Source organism: Chrysemys picta, chromosome 9, assembly GCF_011386835.1.
Source record: "Chrysemys picta bellii isolate R12L10 chromosome 9, ASM1138683v2, whole genome shotgun sequence".
In the NCBI taxonomy this organism is placed as follows: Eukaryota; Metazoa; Chordata; order Testudines; family Emydidae; genus Chrysemys; species Chrysemys picta.
The window spans coordinates 33,095,216-33,116,858 of NC_088799.1; the positions used below are offsets into that span (position 1 = coordinate 33,095,216).

At 42.4% G+C, this 21,643-nt stretch overlaps 1 protein-coding gene and 1 long non-coding RNA gene across 8 annotated transcripts in view; one reads left to right on the plus strand and one right to left on the minus strand.

Annotated features, from left to right (window-relative positions):
* Nucleotides 1-8,227: 8,227 nt before the first annotated feature.
* On the plus strand, nt 8,228-21,402 carry LOC135973682 (uncharacterized). Of its 2 annotated transcripts, none has more exons than XR_010590645.1 (3): nt 8,228-8,359; nt 12,331-12,557; nt 21,054-21,402. It is a non-coding gene; the product is annotated as an uncharacterized LOC135973682 (long non-coding RNA). The 2 variants fall into 2 exon arrangements; XR_010590646.1 differs by lacking the exon at nt 21,054-21,402 and adding an exon at nt 13,645-13,799 and having other exon boundaries at nt 8,231-8,359.
* RASA2 (RAS p21 protein activator 2) overlaps nt 15,193-21,643 on the minus strand; it is a 95,840-nt gene continuing 89,389 nt past the window's right edge. For 2 of the 6 annotated variants that reach the window (XR_006175238.2, XR_010590644.1), the window contains 5 exons: nt 21,179-21,387; nt 19,294-19,397; nt 18,448-18,637; nt 17,072-17,294; nt 15,193-16,821 (listed from right to left, as the gene is read on the minus strand). Coding sequence is in view for 2 of the 6 variants with exons in the window: in XM_005282616.5 (XP_005282673.1) it covers nt 17,613-17,643; nt 18,448-18,637; nt 19,294-19,397; nt 21,179-21,387 (534 nt within the window). In the remaining 4 variants the exon portion in view is untranslated. Of the gene's footprint in view, nt 17,644-18,447; nt 18,638-19,293; nt 19,398-21,178; nt 21,388-21,643 lie in introns of all 6 variants that reach the window. The other 4 variants (XR_010590643.1, XR_010590642.1, XM_065557957.1 and 1 more) reach the window with 4 other exon arrangements.

The window sequence follows — 21,643 nt, forward strand, 5'->3', positions numbered from 1 at the left end:
GAGTGTTCCTCTGTCACTAAGCAACCAAATCACAGGATTCAGAATGGGAACACTGAGCAGTGGTGTTTAAAGAGCCAGAGCTCCCACCCCTTCACCTACTATCCTGCAATTCAAATGGTAACTCCCTCAGAGAGTGCTGTAGCTCTGTATCGGGATTACAATGTCTAGGGGGGAAATACTGATCCAGATAAAAATCTGTCTTGATTTTGAGCCCCTCACTGACCCCTTGTCACCTCAATGCCAAATTCAGGACACACTGTTGAGAAATAGGGCAGATTCACCCCAAACTGGTGGTTATTCTATCATTAGGTTATACCAAGCCAGTAACAAAGTAAACTTCTGTATCACCACACTAGTTAACAAGCAATCAAAAATGCAGTCTCCTTAGGCATTCCAGCCTTGGTTTTATCCCCCAGACAATGGACTATATGATAAGTGGTTACTGAAAACCAATGTAATCAATTATAGGGTACTTCTAATCCCAAGAGATCAGCCACTTAGGTCAATATATAATTCAGCTTACTCAATAATCATGCTATGCCAGTCCTTTAGTAACTAAAAAATAAAAGTTTAATTAAAAAAAAAAGAAGAGTGTTATTAATGGTTAATAGAGCATATACATACAAGTGATTTTTCAGTGTTCATAGATCAGGATCATAGTAATGATGGAATAAACTGCTGGCTTGCAAAAGTCTCTGTGGAATTTACCCAGGCATATTGGGGGTCATCTGTCCTTTTTCAAAGCTTCCTTGTTAGAAATCCAGTCCAGAGAAATGAAACAGGAAATGAAGACAAAATGGAAATATCTCAAGGATCCTTTTATATCCTCTGCCATGTGCATAGAATTTTACTGTCCCAAACTAAGCTCACAGCCTCTGTTTGTGGAAAGTTACTGGCCCACGATGGAGTCCAGGGTCACATGAGCATATCACATGTCCCTACATGCTTTGATGACTCACCGGGGCTGCCATTGTCCATATTCTTTCTGAGGCGTCCCAGGAAGGCTTACTGGGTAGGATGAGTTTCTTCTATGGCCCATTTTTCGAGTGAAGTGTCCTTAATGGGCCATCGACACATAGCTGTCTGGCCTCCATGAAAATACTATCTGGTGGGTGTTACCCATGAACACAAACACATGCGTAAGATAAGTCCATGGCCAATATTCATAACTTTAGATACAAAGATGATAGATGCATATAAACAGGATAATCATACTTAGAGAAAATCATAACTTTTTCATTGACACCTTACACGACATACTTTATACAAGATTTGCTGCAATTGTATAACAGTGGTAATATCAATAATATAAATGGTCATATCCAATCATACAGCATCACACCCCTCCCCACCCAAACATCTCTTGATGTGTGTCGGCTCCTCTCCACTGCTGAACTTGTTCTTGAAATTCCACCTGGGAGTGAAATGGGGAGATTTTGAAATTTCTGAGGAACCTGCAGCCATGGACAGGAAACCAAAATCATCAGTCTTGTGGTTTTCAAGTGTCTCAGGTAAGACATTTTATTGTTACAAATCTTGATTTTAAGTCTCTGTAGAGTTGCTGGAGGTGTTTACTCACCGTTGCCTTCTCACCTCTGTGCAGGAAAAGTGACCACAACTAGGGGCTCCATTAGAGACAGAAAAGCAGAAGCTTTAAACACTAAGTTGGCTTTAGGTAAAAAGCTTTTCTGCTATCAGATTGCAAAAACTGTTAAAATCAACCTCTGCTGATTGTGCACCGCCAGAGTAGCCCTTGATAAGACAACATAAACGAACAACTGCATTTCAGTTAACATCAGTTCTTCTCCCTTTTACATGGTTCAGGGTTGCACTTGGAGATACAGTATTAATCAGATATTTTACCAGAGAGTGAACAAATTACAAATTTAGAGGAAGATTAACAATTTCTGAAGTTCAAAACAATTACTTCCTTTGGAAACTTGATGACTTTTGGAAAAAAATCCAAAATAAAGGTATGTAAAAGGGAACTGCAAATTTTTATCAAATAATGTTCTGTCCTCTTTATCGTGAAAACACTGAACAAGACTTGCATTAAAAAACCCATAGTATTTGAAATCATTATTTGATCACGTTAAAATTATCCAAATATTTTAAAGCAGTTAGCACAGAGGTGGGCAAACCATGGCTTGGAGGCCACATGTGGCCCTCCAGATGTTTTAATCCAGCCCTCGAGCTCCTGCTGGGAAGTGGGGTCTGAAGCTTGCCCCGCTCTGGCACTCCAGCTAGGGAGCGGGGTCAGGGTCTTGCCCCACTCCGCACAGCTCCTGGAAGCAGCAGCATGTCCCCCCTCTGGCTCCTACGCGTAGGTGCAGCTAGGGGGCTCTGCACACTGCCCCTGCAGCTCCCATTGGTCGGGAACTGCAGCCAATGAGAGCTGCAGGAGTGTTGCCTGCAGACAGGGAAGTGGGTAGATCTGCCTGGCTGTGCCTCCACATAGGAGCCGGAGGGGGAACATGCCGCTGTTTCTGGGAGCTGTTTGAGGTAAGCACTGCCCGGAGCCTGCCCCAGCCCTGATCCCCCTCTTGTCCTCCGAACCCCTCAGTCCCAGCCTGGAGCACCCTCCTGCACCCCCAACACCACCCCAGAGCCAGCACCCCTAGCCAGAGCCCTCCCACACCCCAACCCTGAATTTTGTGAGCATTCATGGCTTGCCATACAAATTTCCATACCCAGATGTGGCCTTCAAGCCAAAAAGTTGGCCCACCCCTGAGTTAGCATGTTCTACTGTTAAAATTTTCTGCAGGATCAAATTTAGAAAAAGATTTCAAAATGGTAATTTTGAAATACAGGTGAATTTTATTCATTAAGGAAATATGTTGATTTAAGACACTTTTGCAATCAGCTCAAAATATCTTTGATTTTATAAAATTACACTTGGGAAGCAGTTAACACAATTTGGTGCAATCATTACATTTTAAAAAAAAAGTATGTTTATTAAATTATATATTTCCTCAATAGACTAAAGCCATGATAAAATCACAGAATAAACATACTAAATTATATTATTAGTAAATATAAAACCTTTCAAAGTAAAAATAAATACATACATCTTAGGTGAATAATATGCATTTCTCCATTAAACTGGCTGGTGGACAGTGCTATCCTTACCTCAGTACTAGAGCTAAGCAAACAATTGATTTTTTTGGTTTGGTAACTAACTTGACAATTTTTTAAAATATTGGCTGTTTCAAACCAAAACTTAATTTTTTTTGGTTTCCTCTCCAAAATGAAAAACTAATTTTTTTTAATTCAAAATGACATTTTATTTAGAAAATGTCAATTCAAAATTAAAAATTGAAATGAGAATTATTTAGGACCATGGAGGAACCTCAGTATGTGTTCCATGAAGACAAGGTGGTGCTAAGAATCCTGGAATTGTTCTTGTGTGAGATAAATTCATCTTTCCCTGCCTCAAAGGAGATCATTCTTCCTTTATTCTGTCCAAAGGCACAGCACCCCCAGAAACACTGTGGTACACTTAGACATTGAGATAGCACTAAGGGTATGTTTATGTGGCAATTACACACTTGCAGCTGGCCTGGGCTAAGGGGCTGTTTAATTGCCGTGGAGACATTTGGGCTCAGGCTGCAACCTGGGGTCTGGGACCCTGCAAGGTGGGAGGGTCTCAGAGCTCGGTCTGCAGCCCAAGCCCAAAATGTCTATACTGCAATTAAACCAGTGGCGGGCAACATGCGGCCCGTCAGGGTAATGCGCTGGCGGGCTGCGAGACAGCTGCCCACAGCTCCCATTGGCCAGTAACGGTGAACCACGGCCACTCGGAGCCACAGGTGGCTGTGCCTGCAGACCGTCAATGTAAACACTGTCTCGCGGCCTGCCAGCGGATTATCCTGATGGGCTGCAGTCCCTTAACCCCAAGCCCTTTAGCCTATGTCAGCTGGCACAAGCCAGCTGCGGGTGTCTAACTGCAGTGTAGACATACTGAAAGATCTATATCAAGTGCACCAAATTGACAAGATGATCAGATTCCTTATCTCCTTTCATCGGAAGCACCGAGGACTCAGGGTATCCAAGCTATTACTAGCTACATGGATCAAGCTATGTATCACAGAGGCATACAAGGCATCAGGTGTTCCTGTTCCAGACAGAACAAAGGCACACTTCACAAGCTTTATGGTGACTTTGCCAGCAGAAAAAGCTTGTGCTTCGACTGCAGAGATCTGCAATGCAGCTACGTGGTCATTGGTCATTACCTTTCTTATATACTATAAAATGGACACCCTGTCTTCTGCAGAGACCTTCTTTGGCAGGAAGATGGTGCAGGTAGTGGTCCTGTAAAAGCATTGCTGTTTTGGGCAACTAACTCAGCAGGGTTTCCCTATCTCATTCTGTTTTTCTGAGTTCTGTTCACTTCATGTTACTTCCCATACATATCAGAGGTGTGGGAGATGTTGGCTGCAGAATGGTGAATTTCTTACCTGAACATTTCCTTTCTGCTAGCAGTCTCCAACTTTTCTACCCTTCCCTGGATGCCTTCCTATCTGCCAGGCAGTATTTAATTTTGATAGTTATGCATGTCAGCTGTAGCCTACAGTACATAGCTTATTGGTTGGCATTAAAGTTACTGTTACTAATCCTAGTCTACAACTTTTTACACAGTTTTGGAATGAATCATCTGGCAGCAGGCAGGCAGAAGGGGCATATGCTGTGCTACAGCTTTGTGGTCAATCAAGACCATTCTTTTGAGAAATGGGAGAGTCTACCTTCTAGATTCAGGTGTGGGCAGAAGCACATTAGTTTGTTGTCATAGTGGGCTCAAAGGTGGCGGATTCCTGGTTCCAGGGTTTTCGGGATAGTCCTCTTTCCTCTGGTACTTTTGTGAGGAGAATGAATAAAAGGAGTGTTTTGGTCTGTTGCCAGGTTTATAGTCACTCAGAGTATTGTGTAGGGAGGGCATGTCAACCTTCCAGGGGCAAAGCCAGCTGTGATGTGTGGCTGCTGAGCTAGATGCCATGGCCTGGCTCACTGCATCCACTAAGGCATCTTCGACAGAGACTGTTGCTAGGGAAATTTTCTGTATACCTGAAGTCAGGATGGTCTCTGTCCTTCATGGCCTTAAGGTCATACAGCCAGGACGCTATGGCTCTTGCAAAGCATGTAGCCATCAGAGATGCTCTAATGGTGACCAACAAAGCCTCAAAGCTCCTTCTGAGGGGTGGTTTCCAGCTTTCTACCAGTTGGATCTTTGGTAAGGAAATACCCTTCAGGTGGGAATACCGGATATTGTGCTAGAGATGCCACAGGGGCTTGTATATCTATAATGGAATGTTTTTGGCTCTTGCAAGTTCCAAGTGCATGCCTGCTCAGGTATTCACCTTTATTGGGCTTTCCATTCCTCGCTGATCACATTCTCACAGGATTGCTATCTCAGGGACAAATTTAGAAGTCAGGCAATAGTGAGGATTTAGAAGACAGGAATTTACCTTAAGGCTTGTCTTCTAGTGACTGCTCAGGCTGGATATGAATTGTAGATGCAACCTTTTAGCACATGGATTTCAAAGATTTCACGGCAGGGGGGAAACTGTTTGTGCATTTTTTCCATGCCCTTCTCAGAGCCTGAATTTGAGAGCTCTCCTTCTTCAGTAGAGGAGATGTCTGAGTCAGGGGACACACATCTTTTAGATTATTTATAGCAGAGTTTCTCAATAATTGGTCTGTCGAGCAGCACCAGCCTGAGATCTCCCTGGCAGTTTAGGAAGACAGCAAAAATCTATCTGGTGTCAAAAATGTCGAGAAATAGATTTAGTTTTTCCTTTCCTTTTTGCTCTGTTGGGATGCATTGCAGCTCAGCTGTGGCTGGGTCATGGTCTTGTGCAGCATGGTTTATGCAATATGTTAAACCCTCTGGATAGGTCTCCTACCCCTTGGAGTTACACTCCCACCTCGCTGGGAAATGGGATTTCATTGCTGGAGTTCCCTGATGCAAGCTGTGAGGAAGAGGAGCTGAGCATAAGTCATGATTTCTTCCTAGGGAACTTAGGGGTCCTGGAGCCCCTAAAGGGTTTTTCCTTTCTCATCCGGTTCTGCCTTGAGGACTTACGCCTGGGCTGGCTAGCTGAAAGTCCTCCTCTTCCCATTACAGTTTGCATCTCCATGGCCTTTTCCATGTTTGAGTCACTGCTTCTTAGGGTGGAACAAAATATGCCTGCCTGCCTCAGAGCCCCATGTCCTAGCAGTGAAAGGATCAGCTGGCTGAGAACAGGCAGGGCACAATTCACTCTCCAAAGAGCCCAGGAACAGGGGCAGCAGGTTTGTATAATTTTTGGTGGTGCCCAGAACGGGTCCAACTCCCCCCCACCCCCAACCTGCCTAAGGCTCGGGGAGGGAGTTTGGGTGCAGGAGGGGGTTTGGGGTGCAGGCTCTGGGAGTTTGGGTGTGGGCTCTAGGAGGGGGCTTGGGATGCAGCAAGCAGACTGTCTCAGGGCGTGGACGGAGGGGCCAGAGAGGACTCCCCCACCCTCTCGCCACCGGGGAGGGGTAAGGGGGGCAGCGGGCTGGCCCTTCCAGCATGACACTCACCTAAGCCCCCCTCCCCCAGGCTGTTGGTCAGGAGGTCCAGCCAGGATAAGCCCCCTTTGGAGTTGACTGCTGGGGGCGGGCTGCCATGCACCTCCTCCCCTCCTCAGGTTCAGCAGCCATCTCAACCTGCCCCCAGTACCGCTCCTTTGTAGCTGGCAGTGGCTGGCAAGGGAGCGCAGCTGCAGGGGTAGCCACCTGGCCACCCTAGCCCAGGGCAAGGACACTAGGGGAGGCACGTAGAGGCAGCAAGTGGGGACGGGGGAGAGACCCAGCCCTGAACATTGGTGGAGCGGGCCCGCCCCGGGCCCTGAATTTGCTGGAGCCCATGCACCATGGGCCCATACAACTTGCTGCCCCTGCCCGTGAAAGCTGCCTCAGAGATACAACACTGCTTGGATTCAGCTGAGTGTTTGCAAGACAATTCTACGATGCTGGCCGGGGGAGGTACAGGAGTCTGGTAGGAAACTGCTGCAGTGATGGCTCCAAGTGGCTGAGACCACCACACTGCTCATTACCTCAATCCAGGAGAGGGAAAAGAAAGAAAAGCTGCTTGCTATTGCCTTAAAAAATATGGGTAAAATAAGCTGGCAAAGAAAAGTCAAGAGCAAAGCGAACTGCCACTTGACTGCTGCCACAGAGGCAGAAGATCAGGTAGCAGGGCAGAGAAGGGAGCATGAGTAGCATGGGCAGTGCTACAGCTTTGAACTTCCACCAGGAACTGCAGACAGGAGGGGGGAATATTTCAGATATCAGAATTGTGGGAGATTCTGGTCTGAAGAAAAGATACAATAACTGCCACAACAAATTTAAACATCTTTCTTGAGTACTGTAATAAGAAACTTTTCCTATGTTGAGCCTATTATTTCTGTAACTGACAATGAATGCTGCTAACTGAACGAAGTGAGAAATGCTCCATAATCCAAATGTTGGCTGGTTTTACAGTGCAGTGTGATCTACAGAATTGCATTGTGTGGGGATGTGGACTAGGCTTTAGTTACTGCAGTGGTTCCCAGGGGTTACGGGGGAAGGGGGTTCTTGGAAAAAAATTCCCTAATGGCAGACAGAGCTGTTGCTAGGGACCACAAGCAACATGGGGCCAGCAGCCTGGAGCACCTGGACTTCCAAGAGCTAAGCAGATCAAAGCAAGCATATCTATCACACTAAGGAGATTTAAACTTCAAGACTCCTTATAAGAAATGGAAAGGGAGGTGGATATTTTTTGCTTTTTTTAAAATTAAGTAGGCAGCTAGTATTGTTTTTAAAATTATTATGAAGAACAAGTTTAAGCTTTGTTGTAACGTGTGTTGCTTGCCTGGACTGCTCAAGACCTGAATACTTGCGTAGGAGGAACTCTGAGTTGGCTTCTTAAATACCTTCATGCTGTTTCACATCTGATACTCCTTGATGAAACATAGGAGCCTTGTCTTATGACAGACTTATTCAAAGTGATACAAGCTATGAAAATGAGATCTTGGAAGAGTGTTGCCATTTTCATAATGTAATAAAAATACTGTAATAATAAACAGTATGTAATAAGCATGTCATAAAAAACAAATTTTATATTTCCAAGATCACTGCTTTTATAAATTTATACTCAGGTGTCATAAACAGATAGTTAAGGGTTAATGCCTCTTTTACCTGTAAAGGGTTAAGAAGTTCACCTAGCCTAGCTGACACCTGACCAGAGGAACCAATGGGAGGACAAGATGGTTCAAAGGGAAGGAGAAAAGTTCCCTTTGTCTGTTGAGTTTCACTTTGGACCGGAGTGGGAAAGCTCCAGAATTCAGCCTCTTATTAAGTGGTGAGTATTAGTGAAGGAAATAAATAGGTTTATGTTTATTTTTTTGTAACCTGTCTTGTGCAATTAGAGGAATAGTCAAATTGGGTATTTGGGTATTTTTTTTTTTGTGTGTAACTAAGGGTTTGCCCAGGGGAACATCCTCTGTTTGGAACCTGTTGTCTGTGAGAGTAGCTGGTATGCTAATCTCTCCCAGAGGGTTTTCTTTTACTTTTCTTTTCTTTAATTAAAAGCCTTTTTCTTAATACCTGATTGATTTTTCCTTATTTTTAGATCCAAGGGGGTTGGATCTGGATCCACCAGCAGTTGGTGGGAGAAAGGAGGGGGGATGGTTAATTTCTCCTTGTTTTAAGATCCAAGGGATTTGGATCTGTATTCACCAGGGAATTGGTGAAGAGTCTCCCCAGGCTACCCAGGAAAGGGAATTAGCACATTGGGAGTGGTGGCAGCGGACCAGATCTAAGCTGGTAGTTAAGTTTAGAAGTTTTCATGCAGGCCCCCACATCTGTACCCTAAAGTTCAGAGTGGGGAAGGAGCCTTGACATGGTGAGCAGCAGTGAGGGATTTTTTTTAGGAACCAAAAGCCAGACTTTTTTCCCCTCCTTTGAGATGCTGGGGAAGCAGTGAAGGAGAGATACCCTGAAGGCAAACAGATAAGAGCTTCTAACAGAGGGCTTTTTGTTAGGAGGGAAGCTCCAGCTGTGAGCACTGGAGGGTCATTAACATTGCCAAGACAAGTCAAAAAAGAAAAAAAAAAGAGTCACATTACAGTAACCAAAGATTCCAAGCTGTCTGCCCGCCCCCCCCTCCCCCCCAAGATAGCTAAGGTAGACCAGGGGGAAAATGTCAGGCAAAGAAAAAAAAAAAAAAAACTTTGCAACAAGACCTAGAATTAGCCAAATTCCAGGCTGAGGAGAATGAAAAGGAACATGACAGACAGATGGCCAGGGCTGAGGCTGCACACAAAAGAGCTATGGACGAAAGGGAAAAAGAAGAAAAAGCCAAAGAGGATGCCCACAAAAGAGCTATGGAGGAAAAACAAAAAGATGGAGCTGAGGCAAAAGGAGATGGAGCTGAAAGAAAAAGAGATGGAGCAAAAACAAAAAGGAGATGGAGGAGAGGGAAAAAGAGAGGAAGCATTAACTGGAATTAGCAAGGGCTAGGCAGAATAATCCAGCCAACCCTAGCAACCCCTCTCCAGGTACCGCTTCCCATCCCAGAAAATTCCCCATCTACAAGGCAGGCGATGATTTTGAAAGGGCCTGCCTTGGATACAACATCACTACAGACCAGTACATGGTAGAGCTGAGGCCGCAGTTCAGTGGACCCTTAGCAGAGGTGATGGCTGAAATGCCTAAGGAACACATGAACAGTTATGAACTTTTTAAAAACAAGGCTAGAATCAGAATGGGGCTAACACCCGAGCATGCCTGTCGGCGGTTCAGGGCCCTAAGGTGGAAACCAGACGTGTCATTTACCCGACATGCCTACCACATTGGGAAAAATTGGGATGCCTGGATATCAGGAGCAAATGTTAAATCTACAGAAGAGTTGCCCTTTCTAATGCAAATGGAGCAGTTTTTAGAGGGTGTTCCTGAGGAAATAGAAAGGTACATCCTAGATGGGAAGCCCAAAACTGTAACCGAGGCGGGGGAGATTGGAGCCAAATGGGTGGAGGTGGCAGAAAAGAAAAAAAACTAGTAGCAGTTGGAGCGACTATCAGAAGGGGCAACCCGAAACAAAACCTTACCACCGGGGACAACCCAAGGCTCCACCTACATCCCAAGGGAAACCCCAGATGCCTTCTCACCCCACCACACCAGTCTCCACCAACCAACATCGCCCCGGTGATACCTTAGCAGGGCAATGTTTTAAATGTAATGAACTGGGACATATAAAGGCCCACTGCCCCAAGAACCCCAACCGATTACAGTTCATTACACCACAATCACACCAAAGATCCCCAGGCCCAGATGCCTCTCTCATACCCTGGGAGTGAAGGGAAACCTTGAGAGTGGGCGGAAAGAAGGTTATCGCGTAGAGGGACATTGGGGCACAAGTGACTATCCACCAATCCCTAGTGGACCCCAAACTCATCAACCCGGAGGCTCCGGTGACAATTCAACCCTTCATGTCACACTCTAACCTTGCCTACAACCAAGTTACACGTCCAGTACAAGGGCTGGTCAGAAATGTGGACTTTTGCAGTCTATGACAATTATCCCATTCCCATGCTGCTAGGGGAAGACTTGGCCAACCAGGTGAAGCTAGCCAAGAGAGTGGGAATAGTCACCCGCAGCCAGACTAAGCAAGCTTTCACCCCCATCCCTGTTCCTAAGCCGTCCACCAGGGCCCTATCTGTGTTACCAGAGACCCAGACGAATGTGGTGGAACCGGATCCCCTGCCAACGACTGCAACAGCCGTAGTGGATCCAATCCCAGAGATCCAGCCAAAGCCAGTCCCAGAACCGGAACTGGCAACACAACCAGCACCAGAACCATTGCCAGCACTGAGTACAGCGTTTGCAAATCTGTCTAAAACTCCAACACCAGAGGGCACCAGCGAGCCTGAACTGGCAGAAGCAGCAGATAACCCTACCCAAGAGGCTCAGCCAGAGCCCGAAATACAACATAGTGCACCAGTGGACAGTGGTTCACAGTCAACAGAAACAGCCCCAGCACCTGCATCGCTTCCAGAGGGACCAAGCCCAAGTCCACAGTCCAAGGAGGAACTAATGTCTCCAGCATCAAGGGAACAGTTCCAGGCCAAGCAGGAAATAGATGACAGCCTTCAGAAAGCTTGGGTGGCGGCACGGAGCACCCCACCGCCTCTCAGCTCGGTTTGTTGTAGAACAAGGACTTTTTTACAAGGAGACTCTGGTGGACACCAGGAAGACTGGCATCCTCAAAGACAGTTGGTAGTTCCCACTAAGTATTGGGTAAAGCTCTTGAGCTTAGCCCATGATCATCCCAGTGGCCATTCTGGGGTGAACAGAACCAAAGACCGGTTGGTGAAGTCCTTCCACTGGGAGGGAATGGGCAAGGACGTTGCTAATTATGTCCAGTCTTGTGAGGTGTGCCAATGAGTGGGAAAGCCCTACGACCAGGTCAAAGCCCCTCTCCAGCCACTACCCATAATTGAGGTCCCATTTCAGCGAGTAGCTGTGGATGTTCTGGGTCCTTTCCCAAAGAAGACACCCAGAGGAAAGCAGTACATACTGACTTTCATGGATTTTGCTACCCAATGGCCGGAAGCAGTAGCTCTAAGCAACACCAGGGCTAAAATTGTGTGCCAGGCATTAGCAGACATTTTTGCCAGGGAAGGTTGGCTCTCCAACATCCTTACAGATTCGGGAACTAATTTCCTGGCAGGGACCATGAAAAACCTGTGGGAAGCTCATGGGGTGAATCACTTGGTTGCCACCCCTTACCACCATCAAACCAATGGCCTGGTGGAGAGGTTTAATGGAACTTTGGGGGCCATGATACGTAAATTCGTAAATGAACACTCCAATGATTGGGACCTAGTATTGCAGCAGTTGCTTTTTGCCTACAGGGCTGTACCACATCCCATCTTAGGGTTTTCACCATTTGAACTTGTGTATGGCTGCGAGGTTAAGGGGCCATTACAGTTTGTGAAGCAGCAATGGGAGGGGTTTACGCCTTCTCCAGGAACTAACATTCTAGACTTTGTAAGCAACCTACAAAGCACCCTCTTTAGCCCTTGCTAAAGAAAACCTAAAGGATGCTCAGGAAGAGCAAAAGGCCTGGTATTCCAGAGAACGGTCCTTCAAAGTAGGAGACCAAGTCATGGTCTTAAAGGCACTCCAGGCCCATAAAATGGAAGCGGCGTGGGAAGGACCATTCACGGTCCAGGAGCGCCTAGGAGCTGTTAACTATCTCATAGCATCCCCCACCTCCAACATAAAGCCTAAGATATACCATGTTAATTCTCTTAAGCCCTTTTATTCCAGAGAATTAAAGGTTTTCCAGTTTACAGCCCAGGAGGCAGGGGATGCGGAGTGGCCTGAAGGAGTCTACTACGAAGGAAAAAGTGACGGTGGCGTGGAAGAGGTGAACCTCTCCGCGACCCTTGGACGTCTGCAGCGGCAGCAGATCAAGGAGCTGTGCACTAGCTTTGCGCCAATGTTCTCAGCCACCCCAGGACGGACCCAACGGGCATACCACTCCATTGACACAGGTAATGCTCACCCAATTAGAACCCCACCCTACCAGGAGTCACCTCATGCCCAAACTGCTATAAAAAGGGAGATCCAGGACATGCTACAGATGGGTATAATCCGCCCCTCTAAGAGTGCATGGGCATCTCCAGTGGTCCTAGTTCCCAAACCAGATGGGGAAATACCATAAGCTAAATGCTGTAACTCGTCCTGACAACTATCCAATGCCACATACAGATGAGCTATTGGAGAAATTGGGACATGCCCAATTCATCTCTACCTTAGACTTAACCAAGGGGTACTGGCAAGTACCACTAGATGAACCCGCCAAGGAAAGGTCAGCCTTCGTCACCCAGGCAGGGGTGTATGAATTCAATGTACTCCCTTTCGGGCTGCAAAATGCACCCGCCACCTTCCAAAGACTTGTAGATGGTCTCCTAGCGGGACTGGGAGAATCTGCAGTTGCCTACCTCGATGATGTGGCCATTTTTTCTGATTCATGGGCAGAACACCTGGAGCACCTGAAAAAGTCTTCGAGCACATCAGGCAGGCAGGACTAACTGTTAAGGCTAAAAAGTGTCAAATAGGCCAAAACAGAGTGACATACCTGGGGCACCTGGTGGCTCAAGGAACTATAAATCCCCTACAGGCCAAAGTGGATGCTATCCAAAAGTGGCCGGTTCCAAAGTCAAAGAAACAGGTCCAATCCTTCTTAGGCTTGGCCAGATATTATAGGCGATTTGTACCACACTACAGGCAAATCGCCGCCCCACTGACAGACCTAACCAGAAAGAAACAGCCAAATGCAGTTCAGTGGACTGATGAGTGTCAAAAGGCCTTTAACCAGCTTAAGGCGACACTCTAACAAAGTGGCTGATGCACTTTCCCGTGAAAGTTTCCCAGAATCAACTGGTTAAAATCGTCCTTGAAATGTGAAAAATCGTGTAGTTTTTACCTAAGTGGTAGTATATGTAAGGGTGCATGTGTTTTATTAATCTGTTTATTCTAAAGTTTAGAAAGAAATCACAGCCAGTGCGGTCCAACACTGTCTGAGATTTGGCGTGTCATAAACAAATAGTTAAGGGTTAATGCCTCTTACCTGTAAAGGGTTAAGAAGTTCACCTAGCCTAGCTGACACCTGACCAGAGGAACCAATGGGAGGACAAGATGGTTCAAAGGGAAGGAGAAAAGTTCCCTTTGTCTGTTGAGTTTCACTTTGGACCGGAGTGGGAAAGCTCCAGAATTCAGCCTCTTATTAAGTAGTGAGTATTAGTGAAGGAAATAAATAGGTTTATGTTTATTTTTTTGTAACCTGTCTTGTGCAATTAGAGGAATAATCAAATTGGGTATTTGGGTATTTTTTTTTTGTGTAACTAAGGGTTTGCCCAGGGGAACATCCTCTGTTTGGAACCTGTTGTCTGTGAGAGTAGCTGGTATGCTAATCTCTCCCAGAGGGTTTTCTTTTACCTTTCTTTTCTTTAATTAAAAGCCTTTTTCTTAATATCTGATTGATTTTTCCTTGTTTTTAGTTCCAAGGGGGTTGGATCTGTATTCACCAGGGAATTGGTGAAGAGTCTCCCAAGGCTACACAGGGAAGGGAATTAGCACATTGGGAGTGGTGGCAGCGGACCAGATCTAAGCTGGTAGTTAAGCTTAGAGGTTTTCATGCAGGCCCCCACATCTGTACCCTAAAGTTCAGAGTGGGGAAGGAGCCTTGACATCAGGTAAAGGAGAAAATCCCTGGAAATATTCACTTTTAGGAGGGGGTTCGCGAGACTTAACATTTTAGTGAAAGGGGTTCACAGGTTGTTAAAGTTTGGGAACCACTGAGTTACTGCATGAATGGAAACCCACATCCTGTGTCCTAGGCTATCACGAATACTAATGAGGCCTTTTCTGCTAGAGAAGTCAGCCTTCTGATAAAACATTTTTGAAGTTTACAGAGAGTTCCAAGTGACCAATAGCTCCTACAAGCTTTCTCGTGTTAACTTCATGAACACAGAAGACAGGCAGAACACTGGCTCTAGTGAAATACTCATTTTACGCTGAATGGCGACTGATAGGATAAATCACTATTTGAATGAAAACTTTCACATGGCTCCAGTGGTTTTGGATTTACTTTAGGGGCTGGATAAAATAAGAATTCATGTTCCACTGCACCTTTGAAGCACAAATGGGACGAGCAGTTAGATTTTAGATTGTGTACCCAATTCAAACCTATCTGAGTTACAACAGAGAAGATGCTGGTGCTTATTTAGCACTCATCTTTAGGACAGGAAGTGACAGACACATTGAAATGCTAATCACAATGAGCATGTCATACAATGACAAAGACACCCAAATATCCTTAAATGCATCAGGCCACTCACCAATTTAATAGGGTACTCCTTTCAAGATTGACCACATTGCTACCCTCCTGTGCAAATTGTTATGCTAAGGGACCTTCTATTAATAGTGCTTTTCTCTCCACCTAGCAGTCCTAAATCAGAAAGTAATTGAATGTATGAGGTAACCATACAGGATTACTGAATTTCACTTCATGCTGTTTCTGTAAGATGGAAGACAGATTGTAGCAAATGGTTCTACTTCACTATGCAATTAAGCTACCAACAATTTTTAAGAAAACCAGGCCTCACAGAAAATACATAGCCCAGATCAATTTGTCATCATTTATTTGTGAGTTGTTCTCAAGCAATGTTACAAAAGTTTTTAATATTTTATAAGAAAATAAATTTAAATAAAAATACATTTTCAACAATACATCATCCTTATACAAATTAAAACTACATTAAAAAAGAATTTACAGTCAAAGTAAAACTAATTACTGAGCAATGTTTTAATGTCTAGGCTAATCAAAGTGAAAGCAACTTTAATATTAATCATCTTATTTGTACCTAATTTAATTCTAGAGTACCTACTGCGTTTTTAAACATACTATAAAATGACAAATTACATTTTAAAGGCCTCAGGTCTTAGAGGCCTAGCTGTCCTTTTCTATATAGTCTAGTACCATCAAAGCAAATGAAAAGTGCATTTTCAAAATTCCCCCCCCCCTTACAATAATATAAGATTTAAACTTGTTATACATGTAACTTTGCTGTTAAGTGACAGAAACAGGTTTCAAGAAACAGACACACAAGCACATTTTGTAATAAGACTGGTCACAATAAATAGCAAAACTTAATTCTAACACTTATTAGTGCTGTTCAAATCTGGCAAACCTTGTTTCTTTGGCAAATAAACTAGGTCAAATTGACCTTGACAGAATACATTGCTGGGTGTCAACAATAAATTTATTTTTTTTTAACTGAAATTTAGGGCAAGTAAAATTACTTTACTATTGGATATATTCTTAAAGGAATGCAAAAACAAAAAGGACTATACTTGTTGGTAAAATGGCAAGTAGTAATAAATGATTGTGATGTTGAAGATATTGGTATCAAATCCTAAGTGATTTCAATCAGTTGCTTTAATATTAAAAAGTGATTGTTCTAATAGAAAAGTTACCTTAATTTCAACAGTGATTTCAATCCTGTGGTACTGACTAGTCTGGATTTTCGGAGAAGAAGGCATCCTACAATAGTATTTTAAACAGCTTATAGTTTTGTAAACATTGTGGATCTATATTTGTACTGATGAATTACATTCTCAACTCTGACTGGGGCAAATCATGATTCTAAAAAACAGCAAATGTTACAAAAATGAAGTACTACCTGTACACAGTGTATTTTATTTTACTGGTACTTTACCATGTATACCATAATATTTAATACTGGTGAAGGAAAGTTTAGCCTTCTCTTCTCCGAAGTGTTACCTTGCTTCTACTGATTATGTACAGATATGGTTTTCAGCACAAAAAACTAATTCTCAGAGGAAGAGAGCAAGAATCAAAACTTTCTAAAGTCAAGAATGCCAGTTCAAATTTGTTTGATCTGACAAATAACCCCACCCACATAACTAGAAATTAAAAATGGTCATAAAGCATTGTTTTAAACACATAACAGCACTGATCATTCAACTGATCATAAAGATTAGATACTACAAAGTATCTAAAAATATAATCTGGCGCAGTCCAGATATCTAAAGTGCTTGGAGTGATTATTCTAGAGAGATTATTTAATATAGCTGTAATGAGAGGTGAGCTGGACCTAAATGTGCCAATTTTTTATTTTCAAAAAAATCTTAGATGCAAAGATGTAAAGTGAACAGTATCCAACCACAGCATTGTCACATTTGCATTCTTCTCATTTGCAGGAAAGATAGCTTCCAAAAAGTGTTGCTAATCTGCATTAAAAAAAAAAAAAAAAAGCAACCAAGAAAAATTAGTACCTGATTTTTTACAAAAGAAAAACAGACTGTGGTCTTATGTCACTCCATCCATTGCTCACCCCAAATGTAAACAAGAGGTACAATCTAACAAGATTCCCTGATTTCTCCTTCTTCAGTAATTTTTTTAAAATAAAAATATAACCAACATTGGTGTCTGCAGTACACAACACACTGCATAATTTTATAAAACTTCAGTTAAAGTTACCTTGGAGTCCTGATAAAATTAATAGTTTGACAAAGGAAGAGAAAGAAGTCGTGCACTGAATGTGAAGGTTCAGATCCTATTGAGTCATCATATGTTGGGATTTCCACTGCAAGACTTTCGGCACAGCAGGCACGGATGGTGGATTAAATGTGAGTCCAGTATATTGAGAGGTGTAATCCAGTAAATAATTGGTGTTGATTTTCCTCCTTTAGAAAGCTTATTCCTTTAGGAAGTTCCAAGAAGAAAAAAAAAAAAAGCAATTGCAGAAATATTTAGATTTGCTCACATCTGATACTTCAAGAACATGGAGCTTCAAGTTCTTCATCAAAATAGGAATAAACCTCACGATCAGTTTCCCAAACAGATACTTTTCTCTATTAAATATTAAATAGATTGTGAACACGGGTAGCATTTCTGTTCATTCTTAAATACTTTGGACAAGTGTACACCATGAATTAAAAAAAATATATATAAAAAAAGCCACCAAAAAACACACACTTCCAGTTTCTTCTGAATCCACATAAGCCACAGTTTATTTTCGTTAGGAAACTTTTCCAACAATTGGGTTTTCTCTGGAAAATAAAACCGCATATAAGTATTTTTGATGGAAAAATAGTTGGCTTCTAATAATCATATAATTTAACTTTCAGTTTGTTTTAAAATGTAAAGCTATACTTTCCGCATAATTTTTAGTGCATGTTGGGTAGTCTCATTGTTAGCTCAAATCCTGATGTGCTATCACACAAAAGCAACATTGGCCCGAAACAGACCTGTTCAAATCACTGAGCAAATAGGAACTGTTAAGAGGTCTCCTCCTCTTACAATTTGGGTCTTCCTTACACAAAGGAGAGAAAACCCCATGACCAACAAAGTATGAGTATTCACTATAGTCTGAAGTTCTAGACTAGCCTGACTGCTGATATAACCCACCTTTTACCATGGCCAATGGGATGTCAAACTGACAGGTGTTCACACCAGTCACCGTTGCAGTACTTTTAGTAGTGTTAGTATTTGCTGACTTGGTTCCCTGGGAATCCTGTTTCAGAAGCAGTACTTGTGGGGAATAGTATTATGCCCCATGAAGTGCCATGATAATTTGGTGGTGAATCAGCTTGTCTAAATACCTGATTTATGTATTAACAGTAGTAGTAATAAACTTTTACATTAAGATAGTCCCCAAATGTCCAGTTGGGTTTAGGGCCCCCATTGTGTTGCACACTGTACAAACATTGAAGAAAAGAATCCCTGTCCTGACAGGTTTACACTCAACAGCTATCATCAGAAGGTGTTCAGACACTCCTTCAAAGCCCCCCACCACCCATCCTTTTTTCCCCATATGTACATACAAGGCGGCTGGAAATACAGAGGATACTTACTCACTGCCGTATTTAGCACTTGATGATCTTTTCTTCCGATATTTTTCATGAGGCTCATTCAGCTTTTCTACTATGGCTATTATTTGTTGAAGAGTTTGAAAAGTTGCTACAGAGTCCTCAATTGTGAAATTAGAATAGTCGTCTAGTTCTTTCTGTGGACCTTGATAGACTGCAATACTTCCACAAGCCTCTACAAATATCACCACAAATAAAAGGTTATAGAGTTTTCTACTTTGAGTAAACAGAGCTAACTCATCTCATTTATCAGATAGTTCAAGGTTTTCAGATATGGAGTTAATTTTAACAAACATAAAATGGACAAGCAAAGGAGGAAAAATCGTATTAATTGGATATGGTGAACAACTTGGTTTAGCTTTGTAAGTTCATCCTCAATGGGTCTAACATTAATTCTACTTACTGGGGTCCCCACAATAGGATGACTACCAGTAATGCTGCCATAAACCTGATTCTTTCTTGAATCTTAGTCATGCCACCAAGGATTCTTTTTCATAGCACTAATAAAAGAGCAGTAGTACAAGACCAAATGGCATTCCCTTTGCTCACTGCATGTAAATTGTTGTACAGTCTTGTTAATTTGCATACCAATCCAATTAGCACATTAATGGGAGTTACATGTGCACATTCAGGGGAGACTGTACCTCAAACTGCTGAACGAGAATGATTTGATCATACAGTAATATCAGAAATTTAGTAGAAAGTACGTACAATTTTATATAAAATTAAAATGAAAATATAAAACATTAACAGGACACTATCAGTCTTCTTCTCCATGCCATTACAATTATTTTATGCTACTGTAACTCCATTGAATTAGTATTCAGATACCTTCCATCTTTTGTAGTTTAGGCATGTTGATAGCAAAAAGTGAGTAAATTCTTTCGGTTTCTCTATCCCCATCAATCTCAATTTGAATATCAGCAGGAACACCTCTACAACCAAAATAAATAAAAAAAAGTTAGGTGACGATATAGATAGTAAATATTGCAAGCTCTCCTAGAGAGCTTGAACGCAAAAAAGAGCTGAATGAATTTCAATATATTTAGCCATTTAGAATTATAATGCCGGTCACTCATAGAACTTCACATGTTCAAACTAGTGTTCAAAATTTAACAAGTTAATAAATCTTATATGGATGCAAAAACATGAGTTTACACAAATTAAAGTAGAAGACAGTATAGTGTTACTAAAAATGGACTTTTACAGCAGCATTTGCTGTATATTTGAAAATAATTCCAATGTTGCAATAAATTTAGTTACCACTGGGAATAAATGACCAGTTTTAATAGTCCCTACTATATTTGAAAGGTGAAGACACTAGAAGAGAGAGGCATTATTTAAAGAAGTATAATGGAGTATTTTTAGGAATAAAGAGATGAAAACATTCTTAAAAAGTAATGTTCATTTGAATTGGTGGAAGTCCTACTGTGTTAATCAATTGAGATATTTTAAAATAATAATACTTTTTCAGTTAATACTATTATAGGGTATCATTTTCCATGGGTCTGTGGGACTGGACTAGATGATTTAATAGTGTTGATTGAATTAAACATTGAGGGTAGCATACAAGCCATCAAGTTATTAAAGATAAATGTATCAGAAATGCAAATGTATGTTTTTTTTTTTTAAAAAACAGCAGCTTAAAATTAAGTAGCAAACTAATACTTTTGTCACAAACACAAAATTGTAAGATTGCATTGCATATTTCTTCTTTAGGTACAGTATGTTTTAAAGAAAATTATTGTAGTAATGGTTGGTAGAATACTAGGTAAAAAGGTAAAGTGGACAACTTGAACAGCACAGTGACAGACCTGGGGCTGAATCATCAGCTGCAAGTCAGCAAACAGTGCTCAACTTAGCTAGCAGGGTGCGACAGTGGCTCTCTGCTATCTGTGCACCCTAACTTGAAACCTGAATCTGATCAAACTAGAGAAGCCTCAAATTTGCTCTAATTTTCAACAGCTGCTAACAATCCAAAAGAAGCAGTTGCACCATCCAGAGGTAGCCAGAGATAAACAACACTGGTTACACCCCTTCCTCAACATGCCTTCCACTCATTCTGTGCACCAGAGCCCAGAGGGTGAACAGGGATATCTCTGTATAGCTGGTTAAGCCAGCTTCAAGGGTTCATCCTCCTAGAGGTGTGCAAAGCAGATTAATTGGATGACAGGATCTGGCTGATGGTTGTCAATTACTGCAGGGTGGGGAGGGAAGAGACAGCAGCCATGAAACATCCAAAGGGTCTGTGGCACAGCTGCTGAGAGAAGCCATTTCTGTAGCAGCAGCAGAGGGACTGCAATGCATTCCCATATTTACAGTATATGTGAAGAAGCCACTTGGTTCTAAAAACGACTGCTTCTGTAATATTGGTGGGTGAGGTAATCTAACAATCAATGTCCAGACTAGAGGAATCTTGAGCTACAATATATATTCTGTAGAGGGATATCAATAAACTTACAACATTTCTAATTTACATGCTACACTGCCCTTTTCTTGTATTTTGAAATGGTATTAGATGAAATAACGTGCCTAACAATATAAAATATTTTATACTGATAAAGCATAGTTACTTTTTTTTTTTAAACTAGGAGAGATGCATCCAGCTAACTTGTGAAAGAAAATATGAAATTAATGCTTAAACCATCTGCAAGTTGCAAAAGGAATCAATGACTCATTTTATCATAGAATGCTTTTTACTTCAGAAGCAACTTACGCAGTGCATGGAGTGCAGCCCTTTGTATTCTCAGTGGTGGCCTTGCAGCAAAGCCAGTTCCCATTCAGAAAAGCGGAGGGATGATAAACACTCAGTCTCTTCTGATTACACCTGCTTACCCTGCAGAGAGCTTCTATCCACTCACTAGCTTCCACACAGTTATTTGCCTGGATATAGAGTGGCTTCTCTCCATAAATCACTTGAAACATCTGTGGATGAAAGTGTTTTATTCTGCAAAAATTCTATTCAGTGACATACTGAGTAACTCTGAAGATATTCAAATCAACTCAGAGGTCACTGTAAAAAAATCACCGAAACCCAACAGCCACAAGGAACCACAGGAAGTGAATTAAGTGGAGGGAAGGAGAGGTCTTTCTTCCTCCTTTCTCTATTGCTGCTGCCCCATTTCTAATCTGACCAAGCATCCTGGGACACTGATACTACTTTTCACTCATCATCTCTGCT